This window comes from Aphelocoma coerulescens, chromosome 9, assembly GCF_041296385.1.
Source record: "Aphelocoma coerulescens isolate FSJ_1873_10779 chromosome 9, UR_Acoe_1.0, whole genome shotgun sequence".
In the NCBI taxonomy this organism is placed as follows: Eukaryota; Metazoa; Chordata; class Aves; order Passeriformes; family Corvidae; genus Aphelocoma; species Aphelocoma coerulescens.
The window spans coordinates 6,232,398-6,247,920 of record NC_091023.1 but is presented as its reverse complement, the minus strand read 5'-3'; the positions used below and the strand labels follow the sequence as shown (position 1 = coordinate 6,247,920).

The following is a 15,523-nucleotide window of genomic DNA, read 5'->3' as shown; positions in this document are numbered from 1 at the left end:
CTCCACACACCTGGCACCTCTGGAGACCAGCTGGACACAAGGAGCTCAGACTGCTGCCAGGACACACAACTTACCCACACAATTACCTCATGCCATTCAAAGCCAAATCTCCATCTCATTGTCCCAGTCACTCACCGATCTCCCTACACAAACAAGCTCTAGAACTGGAAGCAGGAAAGAAAACAAGTAAGAGACTGCATATCTTATTTATGCAAATTAGAACTCTTACTTATTAAAAATAAGAAAAGAGTTTATCTAACCTATGGGTCACAATTAGCCTGGTCAGACTCAAATAATCTGCCATGACAGTCCTACTTCAACAAGATTAAGTTGCTTCTTGTCAAAACTGCTTTGAGCATCTCAGTTCTAACAAAACAATTTTTCATTGTTGTTTCCCTTAAACTCTTTGGCTTCAGTCCCTGTTCACACATCCTGTACAAACTGCCTTAAACTGGCACCTGAGACAGGACAGCACCTTCCAAATTCCCTATAAAACTCTGTTCCCCAGCAAGAAACTGTTCTGCATTTTGTCCCAGGCAGTGGAGGTCCAGCCTTAACTGTTTGCTCAGCCTTCTTCCTAAATGCCAATGCAAATTCCCCCTCACACATTTTTACTTAAGAAATTTGTGCCTTTAAGTTATCTTTGATAAACCAAGAAAGAATCAAGTAGGATAATGTCTGTGAAGATACACAAGGAAAAAACAGGCAACTGAGAGGGGAAACAGATTCTTGGTTCATGAAAATGATTTATAGCTTCCTTGAAGGTAGGATACTTCAGTGGCTTATCCCAGTTTAAAGTCCAGCTTGTTTTCTGGAATTGTTTTAAGTGGCAATGTAACTGTTCTGAATTTCTGAATGGGTGTGGAACACGCAGCTGAGCAGGAGAAAATGAAGAAAGTTCCCCCTCCATACACTGGTTAAAATTAGTGTTTATGTAACACTTCAGGCACCATAAATAACAGTAATTTTGTAATATATAAACTACATACCGAGCATGCAAGTCAGTTTTCCTATTTTTATGCTGCTGGTTATACCTGAAACTGGCTTTTAATGAAATACAGCCTACTTTCACACATTAGTGATTTTTATTTTCTTTTGGTAAATGAAATGAGTGCTACAAATGCTGGTACCACTTCCACCATCCAGGGCCCTGCATTTCATTTGCCTTTAACTATCAGAGAAAGACTCTTATTCCCCATTTTGACAAGTTATGTTTATAGACCTGAAATGGCCCAGGGCATTTCAGCATCACCAGAGTGGTACGAGGTAAGCACCCAGGAGGGCTCTGTGTGAATTACTAGGGGTTGGAACAGGTGATAACCCACACCAGAGCTGTCCTGGAGCAGGATTAGCAAACGTTTGGCTGATTTAATCCCCTTGTTAGAAGGATCCTTTTGTTTGTCAGAGGTTAGAACCAGTGTTGGCCCATGGAAGCACCTCGCTCTTGTTTTTGTAAAGGATGCCAGGGCCAGGCAGGAAAAACACTGCAAGAATGGAAATAAAGACATTCCAAGTTGGTTTTGTTCCCATAAGCAGAGCTTTCCATGCACACTGATATCCAAAACCAGCAGCACACTCAGACCTGGATGGAAACAGCAAGCCAAGATGACTGGGTTTGGGAAGTATCTGTTTCTACTCCAAACCAAACCACTTTCTGTCTACTCCCTCTGCTACTGCCCTTCTCTGGCTTTCAGAGACTTGTTTGGAACAAACTGCACTAAACAAACACTTTTTCAAACCATCTCTCATGCCTGATTTTCCCTGCTCACCTTCCATTCTGCTTTTGCAAACATCCATTTATCTTCCTAAAACATATCTTGAACTGAAGAATTTTTTATTTTTTTCAAATACTCATTGCTTAAATTTTCTCCCCAAATTAGTCTTCTTCATTGTACACTGAACACAAGTTAGTGGCAGAGCACTCAGCTTCAAGTCCACCTGGCTGTCAAAAGGTGCAATTAAAGTTAACTTCTCCCTTTACCACACATGAAGTGGCAAGCTAAGTGTAAGCAATGAACACACAAACTCTTGCAAAACTTGGAGACACAAACATCCTCATGCATCCCTTCTGCAGAGGTGGCATCCTGGAGGATAAGGAACAGCAGGAGCCACCTACAGAGGGAAGTATTTCATAGGACTTGGGTGAAAGATGAGACGTGCCAAGGCTGGCCCCTACAAGGGCTTCTTCCTCTCTCAGTGGGGATGGTGTGAGGGTGCTGTGTTTGCAACCCTCTGGAACAATCCCCTGAAAGATGCCTTGCACACCCACCGCCAAAACAGCAGGTAAGTTGTGCATGACATGATCTGAGCAGTATCAATCCCAAGAGACACCAGATCCCCCTCCAGTGTGTTACCTGGATGACCAGTCACAGTCCTGTGTATTGAAGCCATTTTCTATACCTTTCACAAGACAAGGCTGTTAAGCAGCTCACTGAGTTTCAGTCAAAAAGAGAAGCAACCGCTTGCTTAGAGCTGCGAGAGACACAATTTTACCTTCATCTGCACTTCCAAAACTAAGCTAGAAATAAGCACATCCTCTTCCTTGCAAGTTCTGTCTTCAAAAAGGAGTCCTGATCTGTAGCTCCTTCTGGAGTGAGGCACAAAGCCAGCTGGGTCCCAGCTTGCTCCCAGCACTTCCCAGGGAACTCATGAGCCACAGCTGAACACCAGGTGACACCAGGTAACCCCACAAGCTCCAACTTTCACCTCTCTTATCAATGCACAAGGACAGGAACTGAGGCATGTATAGCCATGCACACCAATTATCTGCTCCAACATGAAGCCTGATGCTCCCATACTGTGCCTTGTATCATGACCTGATGAAAGTGCTGGAGTTTCCCTGCCAGGCTGATACAATTCACAAGTGAAATCAAACACCCGCAGCTCTGGGCAAGAGCATCAGACCTCACAGAGCAGAGGAGGATGAGCCATCCTGCCTGTACCCTCACCTTCAGCTGCATGCATGCACAGAAAACAAAGGCTGGGGCAGCTTGTGTTTCTCTTCAGGGAGTGCCAGCATGTATCTTTTTAACCATCACTGTTTACATACTGGTGTGTTGTAAGATCTAGTTCCCACTCACCCACTCCATTCTTCTTAGGGCAGCTAGGATGGGTGTGTTGATTCAGGTGGATACAGTTCGAATTTCTATGACTTTTTCCCCCTTTTCTTTAGTGAAAGCAAACCACAAAACCCACAAGCAGCTTTGGCAGCCCAGACAATGAAAAATCTTTAAAGACAACAAAGTCCAGTGTTCCCCTGCCAGTAACATACTGTCATTCCTGTTACATCACCCAAATACTTCCTTGTCCAACCATGAACTCCTGACAGTGGCATTTACCTCCTCTGGGTTCTGGTCCAACCATATAACATTTTCCCACCCATGTCCCTGGCTCTCTAAAACTGCAAAGCCAAAGAGGGGTAGAAACTGCTTCCAGCTGGAAATATTTTCCAGCTTTCCCATATAACTACAGAGCATCCTTCCCACCACTTAGTCCTTCAGTGGCTAACTGGAAAGGGCAGTGTTACTTACCCCTTTTTCCCTTTCTACAGGGGCAGAAAGCTGTTCACTCTGGAAATGGCAGAGACTGCAGGAGGGATGAGGCCTTGTTACAATCTAGCTATTACTGCCCACTAACTTACACCCGCCTCTTCTAAATACCCCATTTGTCATCACTTGCAATGTATATTAGATTTGGATCTAGGCAGAGAAAAAAAGAAAAAAAAAAAGAGGGTTACCACTGGCCTATTTTAAGCTCTGTCATAATTCCTGTAAAACTCTGTTTAGACTGTAAGTGAATCACATGCTGCATGCAGCTACAGCTGTTAGCATAACATTTGAAATTCTGTGCCCAGTGCAAGACTATTGCCCCTAAGTAACTGAGGGTTCTGAGAGATCTGGGGAATCTGACATTTTGTCTTCTTGCAGGAGCCCTGCAGGGGGGAAGGTGGGTTTGGAACCCCAGGTGAGCATCAGGCAGACTGTGCTGGCTTCCCAGAAGCCACATACCATCCATCCATTACACAGCCTGAGCCAAGGAGGGTGGCCACTCTCCACAGAGGGGGTGTTGATGGAAAATAATGCTGTGAGAAGTAACAGATGAAACAGCCTAGGAAAAAAGTCAGAAGCTATTTGAATCTCAACTAAACACATAGTAAGAAGGCAAATTACTGTGGCAGACACCTCCTGGATCCAAGAAACAAGGGTAGGACTGTCAAAACTCAAGACTGCAGATGGGGAGAGGTTTACTGTGGCCCTCCCAAGCAACCCCTGATGGCTTTTCCTCTGTAAGCTCTCTCCTCCCCTGGCAGTGAAAAGGAATGCTTTCCAAGACACAGCTGCCTTCATTGCATTCCTGTCCTCATGGAAGGTGGTGCTCCTGAGCAGTAGTGCAAGGACCTGGATCTTTTTACCTGTATGATATTTGTAAACACTGACAGATCCAGTCCATCCCAAGAGATGGGGATGCAGAAAGGCAGGCTCTGAGCTGGAGGAGCAGCAGGGCAAGAGCTGAGGGCTCCCTGCAACAAGCAGGGAGCAGCTGTGCCTGCAGTGGTGCAAGGCTGGTACAAATCCCCCGGGCCATGGAGACAAGACATTTATGATTCACCAAGGCAAAAACAGGCCAATGACTTCACAGGATTTATTCAAAACAGGAGAAGAGAAAGCTTTCTTTACAGACCAGATGAAACACACCAGTACGGAAGACAGGGAAGGTGTTCTCACCAACACACAGAGTTTACAGAGCTTCCACTTCCACCATGCTGCCACAGGAGTTCCTGGAGCAGGGAGAAGCTGCCCTTCTCAGTTCTGCCTGTGTTTTAGCATGAGAAGCAGAGCACACTCTCCCTCCCCACAACTCAAGAAGCATGGAAGTGGCAAACCTGCTCCCCACCTCTGCAGAAAAGCACACAGCAGTCAAGAGATCCCCTCTGTCGGCTTGCAGAGGGCTGGAACTCATCTAGCAGCAGCTCTGTGGTGTTTGTGTTCCTGGATACAGCAAGTAGTTCACCAACAATTGCAAAGGTAGAGCAGCAGAGAGCTGGAAAAAGGCACCAACTTCCAGTGAGTTCTCCCATCTGTGCCTTGGAGCATCTTCCCAAAACCTTTCTGATGTAAGGGTTCTTCTGTACCAAGCCCAGCAGTGTACTGGAAATGATCACTAAAATTTATTTTAAATTATTAAAAAGAAAGTAAAAAGATTAAAAAGTCTTGCAAGATTCACTGAATTACGAATTGCTTCCCTCTTCCTTTGCCAAAAATGTCACCTGAGCAGTTTCAGAAGTCTTACAATTTGGAAGGAAGTTCACAGACTGTTTATAAAATCAAATGTTTTGGACTAGAAGTTTAGCTTATCATTACACAGCTTGACAGCATTTCCGTAAATCAGCCCTACTTTGAAGAGCTTCTGACTATGGGAACAAATTTTAAATGATTTTTCATGTTTCCCAATGGACCAGGGTTTTGGCTCTCACAACCCCTTTGTAGCAAACTAAACTGTGTTTATCATATGATCCTAACTTGTGCAATCTCTGCTTAGAAAGCCTTTCCTGTGCCTCCCCTACACCGTCATCAGCTGAGATGAAGCCAGAGGTACCACATGCTGCATGAGCCTGGCTCCACTGGGAGTCCATTTACTGCAGTGACTCATGCAAGTATGGCCTGGCTGTACCACAGTGAGCCTTACAGCTCAGAGAGTTGGTCAACAAAGTCCTAAGAGCAAGCCTTGCTACATGGAAGAGCTGTCAAAACACACCAGTGCTTAGACCTAACAAATCTGACAACCCTGATTTAAAAAGTGCTTTGAAAGTCAAGGAAAACTAAACACAGTAAAACCAATCCGTTAGCAATGCACTTTTCGGAAGCCAGGCAGGGTAACTTTCCCATGAGTGTAGATGTCCTCATCTGTGCCCTGGTTCATGTGCTTCACCAAGTTCTTCTCAAACAGGAGTGGGTGGTAAGCTCCCATGGTGCAGGCATGGTCGTGAAACTTCTGGTAGTAGTGGCAAATGTCCGTCTGCCGCTTGGAAGGGAGAAACTCGTACACATCCACTTCGTCACAGAGCGTCATCATGATCACTATGCCTGGGGAGGGACAGAGAGCAGACACCCCCATGTCACACCAGAGACGGGATTCAACATTCCAGAGGGACAGGCAGCCAGCAAGGAGCAGGCAGCTCCAAGGGGAAGGGTTTCCTTTATTAACATTCAGAGCAGAGGGGGAGAAAAGTCTGGCCAGACGGGGCTCTTTTCTGAAGCCCTCCCTTGCAAAGTGTATGATCAACATGATTTCAGCAGATTGTTTACAGTGACAGCCATGCCAAAAGGACAATTTTTAAGAGTGCTACCATTATCTGTGACCTTCATGGAAACTTGGGTGTCTGCCAAGCGTGCACTGCATTAGCTGATCTGAGCAGCCCATTTCAAACCTGCTTGGACAAGCAGAGATGAGACCTTTGCATTTGTCCCACGTGCCTCTTCTGAGTGCAGGGAATATGAAAGGGACTGTGCTGGGAGATGCTTAGGGAGACAGAGCCTTTGCTCTTCAGGGTCCCCGGAGCAGAGCAGTGCTGCCCTCCTGTGTCTTCTGACAGGCACAGGAAGCACCCGAGGACATCACACCAGTCAGTAAGGGCACAGCCTGCCAGCTTTCTGACCAGATCAGATGGAAGCCATAGTTACTGGCTTCTTTTCTTCTAAGTGCAAGAAATAGCGAAAATATACCAGAGAATCAGTGTGTAACATCCCAGAAAATTCATGCAGTATCTGAGCATCAGGGACCATGCACAATCTGAGGAACTGCAAGACATTAAAAGAACCTAAAGTATATTTTAAACATGTTTTCATCCACCTTTTCAAATGAAAATTTTCAATCCCAGTCAGGCCTTCCAGGGAACACAGAGCTGGAAACTGGAACTCATCTATGCCCTTGAATTTGGCAAGGTGACTTGTTTTACAAAGCAAAAAGTGAGGTAACTAGGCCCAAAGTTAAGCCCTAGAGGATCTGCTGTCTGATGTGTGTCTTTGAGCCCGTAACTCCAGTTAACAATTCTGCTGCTGAAGTAATTGATTATGCTGTTACACAGCTGCTCTACACATATCCAAGCAATGATTTAATGGGTGCTGGGCCTGGCAAAACCACGAAGCAACTCTGTTTACACAGAGACAGAAAGTGCCTCTGCCCCAGCAGTAATGGAACAGAGAGGGGAGCAGACAAAGGGCGGAAGCACAGCATTCCATGGCAAACAAGACCATACATCCATGCCGTGATTTCAAATACATGGCAGCTTCCCCACAGGTTCACTCCTTTTTATTTAGCTCATCATGAGATCTGCTCTCCACTAAGTAGGAAAACTTTTGCAACAGCAGAATGCAAAAATGAGTTTCTTTGCTGAGAGGCTGAATTTAGCCTGCTGACAAGCAAGATGTTGTCATGCTGAGTAAGGGGGCATATCACTGACCTTTTCAGGGCAACTATTCAGTCTGACCCTCCACAGACCCTCAGTAAGTCTACACACACACATATTTATATATAAATAATATATGGAAAAGGAACAGGCACGCCCTTAGAATTCATTTACAGTAATCAGATTTATTTGCCTGACCAGATCTGAGCCTGCAGGAGACACATCCTTCCTCTCACACCCTGTGGGAACTGCTCTGGCACTAGAAGCTACAAATCCTAGAGACCATCCCAGTGTTGCAGTCTGCTCTCCTGTTTCCACCTGGAACTGGGCCACGTTTCTAACTGCTGTTTCACAGACGTGCTGCAAACCACTTACTTTAATACAACTGAGCTGCTACTCTGAAGACAGGAAGCTTAAATTTTGGCACAAGACAAACACTGTAAAAACAACTCTGATAAGCACCATAAATTTGTAGCTGTCTTTGAAAAAGGCATCTTGGAGAGTTCCTGCCTGCAAACTGAACCAGAAGTTTAGAGGGCAATTATCTTACCAAGCATTCCTGAGGATGGTGGATTAGGCTGAATATGCTCCAGGGAATTCTCCTGCAGAATATCCCAGAGTTGCCACTGCATTTTGGGATTCAGGATATAGAAGGGCTGCTCCGGATGTGTACTACGATATGCCTTATAGCTTTCAAAAAAGTTGTAATCTGGTTTTCTGTACCACTGCAAAACAAACAAGAGGTGAGATTCTTTATTTCTGGCCCACTTTACTGTAACCACCAGGAAAAAAGGATGAGTGAACCTGCTGCTGCTGGGGAAAAAGATCCTGCTACACACTCTCACTCACTGTCACACTCACCTAAACATCCTCACTCACTGTCCCCTTGGGTCACTGTGGTGAGCTGACTTAGAACACAGAGCAGGGAAACCCCAAATCTCAGTTAAGGACCATTAAATGAGATCAGCATATTTTGTAATTTCATTCTGCATGCCCCAACAGCAGACAATGTTGAGAACTCTGCCTTAAATGTTACAGACCCCAGATCCTTCTCCATATTGCAATACAAAGCATCCTATTCTGCAGGCAAGGGTTCTCAGCTCAGCCTCCAGAACCAGGCTGAGCTGATTTGCATCCTTAAATATCCTCTTTCAGTAAAAACTTGGGAATGGTTTACATTTTCTTAAAGTCATTTTGAGATTTTTTTTTCCTCCTATGCTATAAATATCCCATCCTGGTTTTACTGACTCTTAAACATAGCCCCTTGTGCCTCCTGGAGCCATGGGACCAGGCACAGAAATAAACATCAGTGAGAAAATAGGAAATGGAGGCCAAAGAAAGGAATGCAAAGACCTCTCAGTTACAGCCAGAGCTGAAAATAAAAGTCAAGAATGGACTACTCGCTCCTACCTGCTTCCACCATGAGCCTCCAAAGCTCATCACATATCAAACAATGCTCTTTTGTACTCAAAATCAAAGCAAATGCTAGAGGGATTGCACACCCACACGTGAAAGCTGACACAGATCTTCAGAGGGTTTCCCAACCCGCTCATAATGCGTCAGGTATATCCCATTGCTGACTGGTGCTTGAAACATCCAAGCATCAACTATCAGCAAATCTTAGATTAACTGTCAGAGAGAGGAAATCATCCTCTAATGAGACAACTGCTGCAGCCAGCAGTGACCTCCTCCCTGTGCCATCAGCCCACGGGAAAGTAAAGGTGGTGACCCATTATACTTGGCCTGAGGCTCTTCACAGGGATCAGGAATAGGCAAGTGTTTTCTTAGGAGCACTCATGCATGGGATCCTCCTAGAAGTACACATGGATATATCCATAATAACAAAAAAGTAAACAAGAATGGTCTTAAAATGAGTGATTGCCCACATTAGGAGGAAGTGGTTTAACAGAAGCACTTCAAAGCATGTGAATCTGAATTTATTTACAAAAACCTCAGCCTTACCTCACGAATTTCTGCATGATATGGTGCTGGATCCCAGACAATTAAGATTCCAGTGTTATATAGTGGTTCCCTCAGGAACTGCTGCTCTTCAACAGTTACAAGCTTGAATAGCAACAACAAATACAATGTTATGCAGTATGCTGTCAGAATTAGCAGGCAGCCAAACAACAAAACACACCTGAAAACAGCCAGAGACACCCCACTGTTGGTTACTGAGCATGGCCCACTGTGTGTGGCAAGGACACAGCCCCAACAATGCCCTTCCAATGCCCAAGCCAGTCCTTTCTAGCAGCAAAGGACTTTGTGGAGAGTCACAATAAAAACTGCCTTTATGCTTTACAGGGCTTTCTATCCATCTCCAGTAACACACTAAGGACAGGACCCGCAGAGTGACCCAGCCTGGCTGGGGGATCCCACCACTACAACTACCAGCAGCAGGAGGGAACACCAGTTGCTGCCAGCAGTCACCAGGTCAGTCCAGGCAGAGCCTAATGAAAACACACTGCTGGCTTTATCAAGAACCTTCACTTAATCCAAAATAAAAAGGCCTGCATGTGGGTGGCTTCTCCTCAGCAATAGGAACCCTGGCAGCCAGTGCTCAGCCTCCTGTGAGACCATCACTGCAAGAGATGAGAGACTACAGCACCCCCAGCCAATCCTGCCTCATGCCAAGCCCCCATCGCCTCTACTGAGTGGGGAGGAAGCAGCTCAGGCAGGTTCAGGGTCGAGTCTCCTGAGAGCAGCAATGAGAAGGAAAGCTTCAAGCAGAGTTGTTCTCTCTATACTGTGGACACAACCACCACTGGCTTGGGACACCCAAGGGTAACCCAGGTCTGCAGCAGAAAGAAAACATCAGAATCAAACAATTAATCTCGTGTCCTCCCCACCCAAAGCCACAACCTGTACAGGCACAGCTTGTAAACACTGTAATCATAAATCATAATCATAAAAATCAGCTTCCATTTGTCCTGATTTTCTCTCCAGATCTAATTATGAGCTAGCCAATTAGTCCTTGAGCATCCTGGCTGCCTCAGAAGCCGGCTGCCTGCATGGCTGTCCCCATAACCAGAGCACAAGGATGCTGCAGCCAGCCCAGATGGGAATTATTCCAAAGGCAAAAAGAGTTTCCTCACATCTGTTCTTAACTCTATGGGATTAGGTCTTGGCCTTGACCATGTGTACTGCCTGGTTTCATTTCCTTACAGCAGCTAAAATATCTAGGCCACTGATAGCTGGAGCGTGCAATGCTGCAGGTGTGAATATCTGCCTGCAGCCTGTGGACACCAGAGGCAAAGAGGGGCACAGCAGCTGGCACCAGCCATCCTTTCAGCTGGGTACAAGTGGGATGGAGCACTGCAAAGGGACAGGGATATGGCAAGGAACATGCACACTTTATTTTCATTTCATTGTTTCTAAAGCCATGTGAGTTGGCAGAAGCACACAAACCCCGAGAGAGCTGTGACAGGCACAAAAGCAAAGGGATAAGAAACCAGGAGAGGAGCACCTCCACAGCCACAAGCTGTTTGCTGTTACTCCCACACACTGGGGCTGGCTCTTGGTACTACCTGCTAGCTATTAGTCAACCTGTTTGCTGAAGGAATCTGGCCCCCCCTTTACCTTTAGTGTCCATTTGTTGTTTAATAGTGACTGATTCTTTCTAAGTAATAAAATTCATTCAAATTGCTGCATTACTTACTTGTCTTGCCCAGATTTTTTATCCTAATTAGTTAAGTGATCTATTGGTTTCCTGATTTCTACTTTAGCCAGTTCACTAGGTAACAAGTATCTTGTTAATACAGCCCCTACCCTTGTAGCACATTTATTGCCCATATCACAATGATTTCCCCCTTTCCGGCTACCAGCAGTCAGTGTCCTGTAATCTAAACATGCTCTCCTTTCCCACTACAGCCTTCCTCCATTCCACTGATGTGCTATCTCCTTTCTCTTCCTCCCTGCAGACTGTTAGTGCCAATAACAGCAAAGGCAGCCAAAGCAGAGTGCTCTCTGTGACAGCAAGAAGCCAGCCCAGGAGAACAGGAAACAAGGGCTGGGAGGAACAAGGTACTCTGGTCCTTGGTCAGCTCTGCAGAAAGGAGCTGTGTCCTCCAGAATGACATTGGCACCCCCCTCACATGTACTTCAGCCCTTATTTTTGCAAGATGTGACTGCTTTCCCAGGGCAATCAATGCCTTGTGTCAGACTGCAGGAAAACATGCCATTAAAGGCAGCAATACTGATGAACCAGTCAAGGCCTGAGAAAATAAATGAGGCAACATTAAATAAATTCTTTATTTAGAACAGCTACCAAGTTTGTGAACCTACAAGCATAGCCTCAGATCCGGAGATCCCAAATTTCTTGCATTCCTGTCAGTACCAATCTATTAATCTTTCTCTGTGCACAAAGATGTGCAAGATACTCCACTCTACCATTAAAACCATCCACCCCCACATATGTCCTAGAGACTGGCCAGCAAATTACAGAAAAATATCTTAAAATAATTATTAAGAAACTTAGGGCCACTGGCCATGTGTGCCAAAGGGATATTACTCAATACAGACTAGCTTTGACAGATCAGATTCAGGAGATCCCAGTCCCTTCACTTTGGCAATAGACTGACAATTGATCAGCAGTAAGAGCCAGAATAAAAGCAGCCAAGCCCCAAACCCATTCGTTTTCCCAGTTAAAACATAAGAAAAGCCAGCCCAGAACAAGAAAAAATTACAGATTGTCCAGCCAGTACCTGATGCCTGAAAGAGCTCTGGGCAAGGCAAGATAAAGCACAGCTCCTGCAGCAAGCTAAAACCAGAATGTGATCAGGCCACACCACTAACAAGAAGGTTTAAATGATATCACCAAGACTAGAACAGCACTGAACCATTCAAAGTGCAAATAAAAACATGTAAGAAAACCAGACTTCCAATCCAGTGGTCACTGAAGTTAACAGGGACTGCAGTCAGAGCTGTTCAGTTTAGAAACCTCAGATAAGAGACTCCTGCACTAGTCACATGGAAAGCATCTTTTTCCCTGGTCAGCAGCCAGATCAACGCTGCCTTTTGAGTTAACTTTAGCCTCTAAAAACTGCAACAATATTGTTCTCCCTGTAACTGAAGTTTTCTAAGCTGGTGTCTCCAGTCAGAGGGAACATCACCCATGACTGCAGGCTGATCTGCATGGAGAACAGAAGCACTGTAATGACATGGCTGTAACTACACTTGGTCCAAAGTATGAGAATCCACATGGAGAGTTATATTACAGCTGTACGACCACACACTTACCCTCCCTTCCTGTGCAGATAATACTGACAGCACATAGGTCATGGACATATTTTCTCTTCATATCACTGTAAGCTTGGCAATGAGCACATCCTCCAGAGAAAATCTGCTTAAGTGATAACACCTATCTGACATCACAAAAATACACAGAGACGGGAAAGATTAAAAAAAACCCCGCAAGATGTCAAACAGGGCGCAGAAGTCAGCAGCCAGATCTGTCTGCTCAAACCAGACTGGTTCAGAAAGGACAAACTGTCCCCCTTCTGAACTGGGGGTCTAATGCAGGGGAATCGAGATGCAGCAAGCAACAGTAAAGAGCATGGCAGCAAGCGAAGAGAGACCCAAGAGCAGAAAGAGGTAACAACAGCATTCACACAAGAAGCAAGAAAATCCTTTAAAAGACACACAAAATGAACTAAGGAAACTGGTTACATATTAGCCCATTGTCTCTTGCCTTTGAAGAGGATGGTCAAGCTCCTGTTGCTGTTTTGAGAAACTTCACACCTCGTTACACAGCAGCATCCATGCACTCCTCACACAAGGGCAGGTGAGAAAACTCCACGCCTACAAATCTTAGCTTTGGGGTAAGGAAAAGAAACTGCCTTTTTGGTTGGGGATTACAAAAGATACACTTCAGCCACTCATCTCTCCCTCACTCAATTCCTCAGCCTTCATGTGCCTACAACCTCCTCCTCCTCTTGTGGGGTGAGGAGATGCTTGTACTCAGCACTGCAATGCTGCACCAGGTCTTTTAACCAAATGACTCCTGGCGTGTTTGATATCTTACTGTCCTCCTCCATTCCCTCACCAGCACTAGGATTTCTTCTTTTCTCTGCATGTCTACACTTGAAGATTTCTCTCCTCAAAATGGGCAAACATGAAGGGTAACAGCTCTAAAGGGGAAAGGTGCAAACACTCTGAGATGTACCTACAAGAGCAAGGGTCTCACTCTGCTGCTGGCCAGACTAACTCTGCTAATGCACTGTTACACATAGCCCTAACTCTGGAGGGTCTGCTTCACAGCCTACTGATGGCCAAAGGGAATCAGCAAAGGGACACCTTGATGCCTATGAAGAGCTCTCAGAGGCAGGGGAGATTTAACTCTGTAAGCAAGGCCTTGCATTAAAGGCACTTTTTGTCATGCACTGCAATAAGGTCCTGGACCTACCAGAGCACATCCCTCTCCTGGCTGTGCACAGGCTACAGCTTTAAAGGTGGGTCTTTTGCGAGTGTCTTCAGCCATTTAGCAGCCCTGGTTCATGTGTTATCTAGAGTCTGTAGCACTGCTGGGCAGTAAAGAAACATTGTTCTTTCTTAAAAGCCAAATAAAATTTCTTCATTCTTCACACCCATCTCTGGGGCAGGCACAGCTCATCTCTTGGTGCACTCCTCCTTGCTGACCTGTGGTGTTGTTCCTGCCTCTCACTCCAAAGGCACAGCAGCAGCATGAAGCTGGCCTTCCTGTGCCTCCATAGAGCCTTTGAGCAAAGACAAAACACAAATTACCCTGTGCCTGCTGTAAATCACAAGCAGGCTACTTCAAGTTTGCAAGCACATGCCAGTGTCACTCCAGTCACCTCAAATTTACCAACGGTTCCCCATTCCAAGGGGAGACATCCCCATCCTACAGCTATGTGGTAGGGACAGGAGAAATCAGATGGACCGCCCTGTTCTTCTCAGCTCCCAGACAGTGCAGCTACACAGCTCTGCCATGCTTGGCCTATTCAGCACAGGTTCCTCAGACCTACCTGGGAATTCACAAGACGAATTGTTGTCTTTTGCCCCACATCATCTTGATAGCCCCTGACAGGAGCCCCATTGAATCGCAAGACGGCATCGTGGCTGTCTGAAAGCCAAACAGAGGGAAAACCTGTGAGCCAGCACCTGGATTTGAGTGATACCAGAGACAAGTAACATTATTCACCTGCACTTCTAATGCAACCTGGCTAATGCCTGGGTTTCAACCTAACATCTAGAAGTAGCAAGTCAGACTCTTTGGAGGAAGTTGTGGCTCAAACTTCATGATAAATACAATTTTTAAAATCTACTCTTTAAAACTACAACCCACTGTCAGGTTGGAGAGCACAACCCTAGCATTTTTTCTCCTTCTTCCTTTTTTCAAACACTTTACCAGGAGATAGATCAATACACAAATAATTTACCACATGGCTGGCTGCAAACAAACAAACTAGGAAGTAGTAGAAAGCCAGTGTCCTCTCTTCCAGCCTGGAGGCTGACCAGCCCCAGAAACATACACCAGCCACAGTGGAAAGCCAAGCTGACCTCAGCCTGCCAGCATGCCTCCCACAGAAATAAAACCACTGCTGTGCCTTCAACAGACACAGCTTCTTACATGCCTTGGAATTCACTGCATTTTCCTCTGCTGGCATCATCTCTTAAGATAGCACAGCATTCCTCCAGCACCCTCCTCTGCCTTGGCACAGCCAGCCAGGCCACCCTAATGCCCTGGAGTCAGGTTGCTGCTGTGACATGCAGGGCATTTGTGCTTGTCACCCTGACATCCTGGCTTCTCCCTGCCTTGTGGCTGGATTTGGATAAGAAACCTTCCATGTGATCAGAGGGGCTGAGTTAGAGAAGCAGGGACATCTTTCCTGAATTCACACTGAGGCTACATGACTGCAACTCACAGCTGCAGACACGGTCTGTGAGAATTGCCAAGTTCCAGGGCAGAAGGACCCGCCTGGTCCAGAACTGGGTCTTTTCGAGATAATTTTCTTGAAAACAGGGGTGTTCTCACAAGCAATGCTGAAGGATCAGTAATCATTGGCAGCAAAGACTGATTTCTCAGCTATTTTATTCTCCTAGAGAAGTTGGTCTTCTTAAGAGCCCTTCCAAAGCACCATCCAAAACCAAGAAAGGTGA

The 15,523-nt window shown here is 45.7% G+C and overlaps 1 protein-coding gene across 5 annotated transcripts in view; it reads right to left on the bottom strand.

The window, feature by feature from the left end:
* Nucleotides 1–4,627: 4,627 nt before the first annotated feature.
* Nucleotides 4,628–15,523, bottom strand: part of ST6GAL1 (ST6 beta-galactoside alpha-2,6-sialyltransferase 1) — a 45,048-nt gene continuing 34,152 nt past the window's right edge. For 3 of the 5 annotated variants that reach the window (XM_069024047.1, XM_069024049.1, XM_069024048.1), the window contains 4 exons: nucleotides 14,389–14,486; nucleotides 9,368–9,469; nucleotides 7,956–8,130; nucleotides 4,628–6,083 (listed from right to left, as the gene is read on the bottom strand). In XM_069024047.1, coding sequence (XP_068880148.1) covers nucleotides 5,842–6,083; nucleotides 7,956–8,130; nucleotides 9,368–9,469; nucleotides 14,389–14,486 — 617 coding nt within the window. In that variant the 3' untranslated portion in view covers nucleotides 4,628–5,841. Of the gene's footprint in view, nucleotides 6,084–7,955; nucleotides 8,131–9,367; nucleotides 9,470–12,643; nucleotides 13,997–14,388; nucleotides 14,487–15,523 lie in introns of those variants that run through there. The other 2 variants (XM_069024051.1, XM_069024050.1) reach the window with 2 other exon arrangements.